Source organism: Marmota flaviventris, chromosome 10 (assembly GCF_047511675.1).
Source record: "Marmota flaviventris isolate mMarFla1 chromosome 10, mMarFla1.hap1, whole genome shotgun sequence".
NCBI classification, from domain to species: domain Eukaryota; kingdom Metazoa; phylum Chordata; class Mammalia; order Rodentia; family Sciuridae; genus Marmota; species Marmota flaviventris.
This window is the reverse complement of record NC_092507.1, coordinates 108,903,241-108,915,733: the sequence shown is the minus strand read 5'-3', so window position 1 is coordinate 108,915,733 and position 12,493 is coordinate 108,903,241. Positions and strand designations below refer to the sequence as shown.

Below are 12,493 nucleotides of genomic sequence, written 5' to 3'. Positions count from 1 at the left end.
AAGAATTTGCAGCTAGAAAACCATCTCTTCAAAACATCCTTGGCAAAACATTACAGGAAGAGGAAATGGAAAATAACAATGAAAACCAACAGTGGGAGGTAGGACACTAAAGGGGGGAAAATAATCAAAGTGGAAAACAAACCATGTTTAGTAACATAAATAAACAAATATGGCTGGAAGAACAACCCATATCTCAATAATAACCCTAAATGTTAATGGCTTAAACTCACCAATCAAGAGACACAGGCTAGTAGAATGGATCACAAAACAAGACCCAACAATATGCTGCCTACAGGAGACGCATTTGATAGGAAAAGACATACATAGGCTGAAGGTGAAAGGTTGGGAAAAATCATATCACTCATATGGACTTCGGAAACAAGCAGGAGTATCCATACTCATATCAAATAAAATAGATTTTAAGCCAAAGTTAATCAAAAGGGATAAAGAGGGACACTACATACTGCTCAAGGGAACCATACACCAACAAGACATAACAATCATAAATATATATGCCCCAAACAATGGTGCAGCTATGTTCCTCAAACAAACTCTTCTCAAGTTCAAGAGTCTAATAGACCACCATACAATAATCATGGGAGACTTCAACACACCTCTCTCACCACTGGACAGATCTTCCAAACAAAAGTTGAATAAGGAAACTATAGAACTCAATAACACAATTAATAACCTAGACTTAATTGACATATATAGAATATACCACCCAACATCAAACAGTTACACTTTTTTCTCAGCAGCACATGGATCCTTCTCAAAAATAGATCATATATTATGCCACAGGGAAACTCTTAGACAATACAAAGGAGTAGAGATAATACCATGCATCCTATCTGATCATAATGGAATGGAACTGAAAATCAACGATAAAAGAAGGAAGGAAAAAGAATATATCACTTGGAGAATGAACAATAGGTTACTGAATGATCAATGGGTTATAGAAGACATCAAGGAGGAAATTAAAAAATTCTTAGAGATTAATGAAAACACAGACACAACATATCGGAATCTATGGGACACATTGAAAGCAGTTCTAAGAGGAAAATTCATTGCTTGGAGTTCATTCCTTAAAAAAAGAAAAAACCAACAAATAAATGATCTCATACTTCATCTCAAAATCCTAGAAAAAGAAGAGCAAAACAACAGCAAAAGAAGTAGAAGGCAAGAAATAATTAAAATCAGAGCTGAAATTAATGAAATCGAAACAAAAGAAACAATTGAAAAAATTGACAAAACTAAAAGTTGGTTCTTTGAAAAAATAAACAAAATCGACAGACCCTTAGCCATGCTAGCGAAGAGAAGAAGAGAGAGAACTCAAATCACTAACATACGGGATGAAAGAGGCAATATCACAACAGACACTTCAGAAATACAGAAGATAATCAAAAATTATTTTGAATCCTTATACTCCAATAAATTAGAAGATAGTGAAGGCATAGATAAATTTCTTAAGTCATATGATCTGCCCAGATTGAGTCAGGAGGATATAGACAACCTAAACAGACCAATATCAATTGAGGAAATAGAAGAAACCATCAAAAGACTACCAACTAAGAAAAGCCCAGGACCGGATGGGTATACAGCAGAGTTTTACAAAACCTTTAAAGAGGAACTAATACCAATACTTTTCAAGCTACTTCGGGAAATAGAAAAAGAGGGAGAACTTCCAAATTCATTCTACGAGGCCAACATCACCCTGATACCTAAACCAGACAAAGACACTTCAAAGAAAGAAAACTACAGACCAATATCTCTAATGAACCTAGATGCAAAAATCCTCAATAAAATTCTGGCCACTCGGATACAAAGGCACATCAAAAAAATTGTGCACCATGATCAAGTAGGATTCATCCCTGGGATGCAAGGCTGGTTCAATATAAGGAAATCAATAAATGTTATTCACCACATCAATAGACTTAAAAATAAGAACCATATGATCATCTCGATAGATGCGGAAAAAGCATTCGACAAAGTACAGCATCCCTTTATGTTCAAAACTCTAGAAAAACTAGGGATAACAGGAACATACCTCAATATTGTAAAAGCAATCTATGCTAAGCCTCAGGCTAGCATCATTCTGAATGGAGAAAAATTGAAGGCATTCCCTCTAAAATCTGGAACAAGACAGGGATGCCCTCTCTCACCACTTCTGTTCAACATAGTTCTCGAAACACTGGCCAGAGCAATTAGACAGACGAAAGAAATTAAAGGCATCAAAATAGGAAAAGAAGAACTTAAATTATCACTATTTGCAGATGACATGATTCTATACCTAGCAGACCCAAAAGGGTCTACAAAGAAACTATTAGAGCTAATAAATGAATTCAGCAAAGTGGCAGGATATAAAATCAACACGCATAAATCAAAGGCATTCCTGTATATCAGTGACAAATCCTCTGAAATGGAAATGAGGACAACCACTCCATTCACAATATCTTCAAAAAAAATAAAATACTTGGGAATCAACCTAACAAAAGAGGTGAAAGACTTATACAATGAAAACTACAGAACCCTAAAGAGAGAAATAGAAGAAGATCTTAGAAGATGGAAAAATATACCCTGTTCATGGATAGGCAGAACTAACATCATCAAAATGGCGATATTACCAAAAGTTCTCTATAGGTTTAATGCAATGCCAATCAAAATCCCAACGGCATTTCTTGTAGAAACAGAGAAAGCAATCATGAAATTCATATGGAAAAATAAACGACCCAGAATAGCAAAAACAATGCTAAGCAGGAAGTGTGAATCAGGCGGTATAGCGATACCAGACTTCAAACTATACTACAGAGCAATAGTAACAAAAACAGCATGGTACTGGTACCAAAACAGGCGGGTGGACCAATGGTACAGAATAGAGGACACAGAAACCAATCCACAAAACTACAACTATCTTATATTTGATAAAGGGGCTAAAAGCATGCAATGGAGGAAGGATAGCATCTTCAACAAATGGTGCTGGGAAAACTGGAAATCCATATGCAACAAAATGAAACTGAATCCCTTTCTCTCGCCATGCACAAAAGTGAATTCAAAATGGATCAAGGAGCTTGATATCAAATCAGAGACGCGCCGTCTGATAGAAGAAAAAGTTGGCTACGATCTACAGTCGGTGGGGTCGGGCTCCAAATTCCTCAATAGGACACCCATAGCACAAAAGTTAATAACTAGAATCAACAAATGGGACTTACTCAAACTAAAAAGTTTTTTCTCAGCAAAAGATACAATAAGAGAGGTAAATAGAGAGCCTACATCCTGGGAACAAATCTTTACTCCTCACACTTCAGATAGAGCCCTAATATCCAGAGTATACAAAGAGCTCAAAAAATTAGACAATAAGAGAACAAACAACCCAATCAACAAATGGGCCAAGGACCTGAACAGACACTTCTCAGAGGAGGACATACAGTCAATCAACAAGTACATGAAAAAATGCTCACCATCTCTAGCAGTCAGAGAAATGCAAATCAAAACCACCCTAAGATACCATCTCACTCCAGTTTGATTGGCAGCCATTATGAAGTCAAACAACAACAAGTGCTGGCGAGGATGTGGGGAAAAGGGTACACTTGTACATTGCTGGTGGGACTGCAAATTGGTGCAGCCAATTTGGAAAGCAGTATGGAGATTTCTTGGAAAGCTGGGAATGGAGCCACCATTTGACCCAGCTATTCCCCTTCTCGGTCTATTCCCTAAAGACCTAAAAAGAGCATGCTACAGGGACACTGCTACATCGATGTTCATAGCAGCACAATTCACAATAGCTAGACTGTGGAACCAACCTAGATGCCCTTCAATGGATGAATGGATAAAAAAAATGTGGCATTTATACACAATGGAGTATTACTCTGCATTAAAAAATGACAAAATCATAGAATTTACAGGGAAATGGATGGCATTAGAGCAGATTATGCTAAGTGAAGCTAGCCAATCCCTAAAAAACAAATGTCAAATGTCTTCTTTGATATAAGGAGAGTAACTAAGAACAGAGTAGGGTCGAAGAGCATGAGAAGAAGATTAACATTAAACAGGGATGAGAGGTGGGAGGGAAAGGGAGAGAGAAGGGAAAATGCATGGAAATGGAAGGAGACCCTCAGAGTTATACAAAAGTACATACAAGAGGAAGTGAGGGGAAGGGGAAAAATAATACAAGGGGGACAAACGAATGTCAGTAAAGGGGGCAGAGAGAGAAGAGGGGAGGGGAGGGGAGGGGAGGGGAGGGGAGGGGGGATAGTAGAGGATAGGAAAGACAGCAGAATACAACAGACACTAGTATGGCAATATGTAAATCAATGGATGTGTAACTGATGTGATTCTGCAATCTGTATATGGGGTAAAAATGGGAGCTCATAACCCACTTGAATCAAATTGTGAAATATGATATATCAAGAACTATGTAATGTTTTGAACAGCCAACAATAAAAAATTAAAAAAAAAATTAATGTATGTTTAGATTTATGTATTATCAGAATTTGGAATTGCTCCTCAAACCCCCAGCACTCTCTCAGGTTGCTACTTTCCATCCCTCCTTCCAACCCTAACTCTTACCAAGCACTTGGTTCTCTTCACAGTGGTTCAGTATCTTTCAGAATGTCATGGAAATGGAATCATAGTATGTAACACTTTGAGCTTTTCACCTGATATCCTGTCTTCGAGTTTTATCCAAGTTGTTGCTTGTGTCAGTGTCATTTTTATCTCAAACGGGTGTTGAATTTTGTCAGATGCCTTTTCTGCATCACTGGATGTAATAATGTGTTTTTCTTTGGAGTGTTAATATCATGGGTTACATTGATTATTAAATGAAGCCTGCATTTCCAGTTTAAAAAAACAAACAAACAAAAAAAAAAAAAACAGCATACTACAGGGACACAGCCACATCAATGTTTATAGCAGCACAATTCACAATAGCTAAACTCTGAAGCCAACCTAGATGCCCTTCAGTGGATGAATGAATTAAAAAAAAATGTGGTATATATACACAATGGAATTTTACTCAGCAATAAAAGAGAATAAAATCATGGCATTTGCAAGTAAATGGATGGCGTTGGAGAAGATAATGCTAAGTGAAGTTAGCCAATCCCCCCAAAAAATGCTGAATGTTTTCTCTGATATAAGGAGGCTGACTCATAGTGGGGTATGGAGGGGGGAACATGGGAGGAATAGATGAATTCCAGATAGAAAAGAGGGGGGAGAGAGGGAATGGGAGGAGGCAGGGGATTAGCAAGGATGGTGGAATGTGATGGACATCAATATCCAAAGTACATGTATGAAGACACGAATTGGGTGTCAACCTACTTTTTTCTTTATTATTTTTTTAGTTATACATAGGAACAATATTTTTATTTTGTTTATTTATTTATTTTTTATGTGGTGTTGAGGATCGAACCCAGGGTCTCACACGTGCGAGGCAAGCGCTTTACAGCTGAGCCACAACCTCAGTCCTCAAAGTACTTTATATACAAACAGAGATATGAAAAATTGTGGTATATATGTCTAATAAGAATTGTAATGCAAAAAAAAACCAAAGTACATGTATAAAGACATGAATTGGTGTGAACATACTTTATATGAAAAATTGTGCTCTATATGTGTAATAAGAATTGTAATGCATTCCGCTGTCATGTATTTAAAAAATAAAATCAATAAAAAAAGAGTTTCACCACAAAAACATATTAAGTATGGGAAATAGTGCATTTACTAATTAGCTGAATTTAGTCATTTCATAATGTATACATATCTCAAAACAATGTTGTACATGATATACATAATTTTGTCAGTTAAAAAAATAAATTTAGAAAAGTAAATGAGCCTAGCTGAGCACCGTGTGCACACCTGAAATCCCAGCATCTTGGAAAACTGAGGCAGGAGGATTGTGAGTTCAAAGCCATACTCAGCAAAAGCAAGGCACTAAGCAACTCAGTGAGACCCTGTCTCTAGATAAAATACAAAATTGGGCTGGGGATGTGGCTCAGTAGTCGAGTGCCACTAGTACCCCCCCCCCAAAAAAAAAAGGGTAAATGAGCCTATAATTCCAGCCACTTAGGAGGTTGAGGTGGGAGGATTGAAAGTTCAAAGCCAGCCTCAGCATCTTAGTGAGGCTCTAAGCAACTTAGGAAGACTCTGTTTCAAAATAAAAAAACATAAAAAGGTCTGGGGATGTGCCTCAGTAGTTGAGCACCCCTGTATTCAATCCCTGGTACCAAAAAAAAAAAAGAAAAAGTAAATGAGATTCCCATCTTACTTTCACCATATGTAAAAATCAACTCAAATGAATTGAAGACTTAAATACAACACCTTGACATGGGTAGTGTAACTATTTCTTGGATTTGAGGCTAGAAACACAACAAAACCAAAAGTAGACAAGCGTGCATTTTTAACATAACAAAATCTAAAGTCAATGTCTTTACCATCCATCTAAATATTATATGCACTATAGAATGCTTTAATTTCATATACAGTATTCTTATTCCAAATTTTATATTCCTGTAGTCTAGGACTTCAGAGGTTTTTATTTTGTTTTGTTTTTACAATCAATGTTTGCATAAATTAACACATTTATCATTTTATTTCCTCTTCTTCCTGAAGTCAGGGCTTTTAAAATTCCTACAGTGAAAATATTTGATGATAAAATCAGGGTTTTGTTTAACAAAAATGTCTGCATTTTGACCTGTTTATGAAAGGCAATTTTGTTTGGTACGTAGTTCTTGATTGACAAGTGAAATTCTTCTCTCAAGCACATTGAAGAAAATTATACCAATGCTTTTTGAATGCCTTTGAGGCTGTTAAGAGGTAAATTTCTCATCATTCTGCATGAGAAATGTTGGAAGTATGCTTTGTAAACTCATAAACAAAGCAGAAAAGACCTCTGTCACCTATTCTAAACAACACTTCATGAAATTCTAAATCAGAACAACAAACTGATGGAAGTAATTCAAAAGCATAAGAACTAAAAAGGAAGAAATGAAAAAAGTTATTTTTGACAGTTGAAATTATTATCTAGCCAGGAAAACCTCAGAGATTCACAGGAAAAATTGTGAAACAGTGAGAGAAATTACCTTGAGACCATATTTCTTAATTTTTGTGCTTTATAAGAAATTGTTAGAAATTATAATGTTTGAAAAATGAAAAAAAAAAAGACACAATTGACAACAGAAACAAAAACTAGAGTACGCAGAAAAATCAAACCCCTAGTGTTTAACTGTTTTTCCATATTTTTGTTACTGCATTCCAGTTGTGGAGGGATTTGCTGTTCCATTCTGTACCTGCACACAATATAACAATACAATTTGACGGGAATTACTCCCCAGCACTTTCCAGCTCCCTGCCCCCCTCCCACCCCCTGGTCTCTTTCCTCTACTGACCTCCCTTTCATTTTCCTGAGATCCACCCCCACCAACAACCCATCCCACCATCTTTCTTTTCCTTTTTGCTTTTTAGCTTCCACATATGAGAGAAAATATAGGACACCTCACCTTCTGAATTTGGCTTATTTCACTAAACAAGATATTCTCAAGTTTCATCCATTTCCTGCAAATGACGTAACTTCACTTTTATTTATAGCTGAATAAAACTCCATCCTATGTGTGTGGGTGTGGACCCCATTTTCTTTATTCATCTGTTGATGGACACCTAGGCTGGTTCCATTGTCTGGCTATTGTGAATCGTGCTGCTATCGACATGGTTATGCATGTACCTCTGTAGGGTGATGACTTTATCATTCTTCAGTGTAAATACTGAGGAGTGGCATAGCTGGGTCATATGGTGGTTCCATGCCTAGTCTTTGAGGAACCTCCCTACCAAATTCCATAGAGGTTGTACTAATTCACAATCCCACCAACAGTGTACAAGTTCCTTTTTTTCCACATACTCTCCAGCATTTATAATTGTTTGAGTTCTTGATGACTGCCATTCTGACAAGTGTAAGATGAGATCTCAGTGTAGTTTTGATTTGCATTTCCTTAGGGTTCAAATTGGTATATACATCCTTTCCCACTTTCCCACTCCTCACATTATAAATAAAATTTTTAACTATATCCTGCTTTGTGTTACCATAAATTAAATAAGAAAATTACCTTGCTCTATAACTTATTGAAATAAATTACTTACATCAATAAAATTTTCAATCTTTCAGTTATCTATTTTGTAAGACATATTCTATAATTTATCTCTCAGTATTTTTCATAATATCTTCTCAAATATCACTTAGAGTTATATCTGTCTTATGGTGGCCTTGTGGAATAAACTGGTAATAATTCATGGGTTTTCACAGTCCTTTTTCTTGTGTGTGTATGTGAATGCATACAAATTCCCAACCACACTCTCACAATGCAATAGCCTTTAATCTAATCCCATGTTTACTTAGCTTTATAAAAGAATAGTGAGCAGGATGTAAAGCAGAACCCGCATCTCATCTCCCCAGCAGGTCAGCAGCCACCCTGCACATACCTTCTTTCTCCCACACTGGTTGTGTATAGCTGTGGAAGATGAATGACAAGGTACTGTCTGGGCCCATCCACAGAGACATGCTGCAGCCTCTGTTTCCCACCGAGACAGCTGCCTTACTGAGCTGCCAATCCACAGTTATGGAGTTTCACAGAACACAAGGCAGTCAAGACACTCCAAATTTGTCTTAACTCCATAGTTTTAAAAAAAGAAAAGCAATACTGTCAGAAGTTGGACTACAAGACCGTTTTCCAAGGCACTGTTGCCAGCTCTTCACAAGATAAGCCCAGACGTATTGCTAACCCTTATTTGCACACATAATTCTTTATATAGTATAGCACATTATCTGTTCTGAGAAGGATGATAACACTTCACATGGAAAACCTTTTAGAGCCAGTGACTGGATCCTTAGGCTGAATGACCCAGTCAAAGGAGAGAGATGGTAGTGCAAAGGGTCTTCCTAAAACCTTTCAATTCTTCTAAAGATAATCTTCAGGTTTTCTAATTCTTCAATTGACTTGAGTAATTTCTATTTTTCTTGGGAATTATGAATAACATATTGTTTCCAGTTTATTTCGAGCTTAAAGTTAAACAGTATATGATAAATACCCATTTCTAAAAGGGATGTATTAATACCTTTTTTTAAATTATAGATTCATCTATTTTCCTTTCTTTTGGTTTTATATGCCAGAGAGAGAGAGAGAGAGAGAGAGAGAGAGAGGGAGAGAGAGAGGGAGAGAGAGAGAGAATATAAAAGTGTGTGCGTGTTTTTGTGTGTGTGTGTATTCATTTTTTAATCTGTGTTTTTAGACATATCTTCCTTAATGGATTGTGACTCTTAGCAACATGATAAAATGTCCCTCTGTTTTCTCCTTAATGTTTCTCACTTTGTATTTAACCATATTTGATGTTAATATTGTTGGGCAGTCTCTCATTATGTAAGAATTTGCTGGTATAAGTTTCCCAGACCTTTTCCATGTACTTGCATTTCATGATATTAAGGGAAAATTGACTCTAACACTTAAAATAATAAAGGGATTATTTTTCTCCTGTAGGAAGAAATCTGTGCTTGGTCAGTGCCTCAGAGATGGTAGATAGCTACTCACAAAAGTCACCAGAGACCCAGGCTTCTGTTTTCTTAGTCAACCATCTGCTCCCTTGCATCTTTCTGCATCATTTTTTTTTCTCCTGTGGGTACATTTCTTTTAAAGAGCAGCTTGTGCTGTTAATCACCCTGAAAGCCATCTTTTAAAGGAGCTTAATAATAATTAATATTAAATTTTAAAGATATTGAATTTTAAAGAATTTCATCTATTTGCTATTATTTTTATTGATAATATGTTGGGTTTTCTTATCATTTAATCTTATAAATGTTTTTATTTTAGAAACATTAGAATTTCTTTTCTTTTTTTTTACCATGGATTGAACCCAGGGGCACTGAACCACTGAGCCACATTCCCAGCCCTTTTTTTGAATTTTATTTAGAGACAGTTGCTTAGGGCCTCCTAAGTCGCTGAGGCTGTCTTTGAACTTGCAATCCTCCTGCCTCAGCTTCCAGAGCCACTGGGATTATAGGCATATACTAGCTAGATTCAATTTTCTTTTTTCATTCTTAGTGTTGCTTTTAAAAGTCATGAATTCTATTTATATCTTTCTAGTAATTATATATACCTTTTCAAAATACATATTTAAACACTTTATGTCCTATCTGGAGCCAATATTAGTATTAATATTATTTCATAAAAATATTAAAAATTTTAACATACAGTGCGGTTCACTTCCAATAAACCCCCTTTTTCCCATTTTAAAACCAAACATATTAACAATAAAACTAAAAGTGAATGGATAAATTTCTTTAAAATTCAAATTTAAATTCTTTGTTTCCAATTGTAAAGATTCTGAGTTGCAAATAAATAACATGGTTATTTACAATTTACTGTAAATCAAACTGCTTTATTTTTTGACTCTTTGGCTTACATACAATATTTTCTTTCTCTTGTTTCTTTTAATGCAATTGGAATGCATTTGTGAGTAATTCATTCAGAAAGCATCTTTGGGTGGTAGTCTTCCTGAAGCATGGCATGCTCATTCTTCATTTTGTTCTCTTATTTGAAAACTAGTTTTGCTTTCCTCAAAAGGCTATGTTTCCTCCTTGAGAATCACTTGCAAGAATTCTGATTTTTATTTAAAATATTTATTTCAAGATCCTGAGCAGAAGAAAGACATGATCTGACTTAAGAATTTAAAAAGTTCACTCTATTTGCTAACTTGAGAATAAACTTCAAGGGCCCAGTGCAGGAGCTAGGAGACTAGCTGTAGGCTATTGCAGCCATCCTAACCATAGACAGTAATAAGCTAGACGAAGAGTGTGGGACAAGATCAGATTTTAAACATATTATAAATAGATATTACCAAAGATTATTTTTAAAGTATTATTTTTGAATTATTTTTTAAAATCATTTTCATTTCCTAAACAAATTGGAAAATGAATATAAAAATAAAAAGCTTTAGGGATAACTTTAGGGTATTTGACCTCCTCACCTGGAAATATAGACTTTCCATCAGATAAAATAGCAAAGAACTTTGATGCAGCAATTTGGAGTTGAATTTCATCAGGAATTCATTTGGGGACATGTTGAGCTTCATAAATGTATTACCTTGAAAGTGAAGATGTTGAGTACCCATAATTCATAGTCTACAATGTTTACTTTACTTCTTTCAAAAGGAGCAAGATTTAAAGAATATCGTGCAGTGAGCTGAATGTATGATGCACCTAGCTTCATCTTTTCAAAAGTTTAGGCTTCACTAAAGCAATAGTTAATCTTTATTGTCACACCTAAACATTTCAACTTATTTCCTCAGAAACAACCCTCTTTGGACATTCATATGTTATAAGTGTATGTAATATTCAATTTAAAAATGTGAACACTAATCAATACAAATAGCATGAATGGATTTGAGAACAAAAATGGCAGACTCTTGGTATGCAATAACTTGCTGATGGGAGGGGCATAAACGTACAGCTTAGGGAAGAGCACTTACCATGTTCAAACTTCCAAGGCTAGGACTAGAACATTTTAGTTAACCCAGGGAGTTGATCAGCTGGTGGTCAATTAAGAGAGTCCAATGTGCTATTGAAGTTCTCAAAAAAAAAAGCATTATACTAGATTACTCTCCAATCAACAGATTTGAGAGTGACAGCTTCTCTGAACTGCCATCAACTCTTGATGTTATGAAACTCCTTAACCCTTGGGTGAAAAGACTTCATTTTTAAATTTACGTGTCTTTGTGAATGAAGTTGGGAATTTTTCATCAGCTGGCTGGATATTTGTATTTGACCACTTTGAAGAAAATACATCTAGAGTTATGTCCAACTCCAATGTATCTGTCACTTGGACAGTTTAGCATCAGTTCATTTTTGAAAAGTTCATTTATATTGTCAGTACCTCAAGTATTGATTGACTTTAATAATAACTCATTTGCCATCTGCTCTTCTTTGCCTGTTTAGGAATTACTTGGAACTTGTTGCAAAATCCATTCAAGATTGGATCACAAAAGAAGAAGTTATATATCAGGAACTTAAAATGGCTGAGGAAATCAATAAGACCAAGGCTGAAATAGAATTGAAATCTTCTGCCATGATGTCTGCCAGTAAAATTCCTACTTCCAAAAAATCTAAAAGTAAGTAACAACTTCATTTCATATCTGGAATACACTCCAAAGATTTCCTTCTATGTCCTAGTTTAATCAAGACTAAATATTTCAAGATTAAAAAGACTTGCCCTCAAAATTCCTATGACTCATCACTATCTCTAATAAATAGAATAACTACATTCCAGATATGATGAGACATTGGGGTATCTATCTCCTGAGTGAGACAATGGAATATTTGTCTGTATTCACTCCACTTCCTGTCAAATGTGGAAGATTAAACTCTTTTAATCAAATCTGTGGTGCAGATCAAATGTTAGATGTTAGGGCAATGCCAGATGTCTTTACTGGTAAGAATTGTGGGTTAAGCTATCTGAATCTA

The 12,493-nt window shown here is 35.6% G+C and overlaps 1 protein-coding gene across 1 annotated transcript in view; it reads left to right on the top strand.

Annotated features, from left to right (window-relative positions):
• Positions 1-12,493, top strand: part of Spag17 (sperm associated antigen 17) — a 212,384-nt gene that overhangs the window by 111,464 nt on the left and 88,427 nt on the right. The window contains exon 19 of the mRNA XM_027940326.2: positions 11,969-12,141. Within this exon, the coding sequence (XP_027796127.2) occupies positions 11,969-12,141 (173 nt within the window). The remainder of the gene's footprint in view (positions 1-11,968; positions 12,142-12,493) is intronic.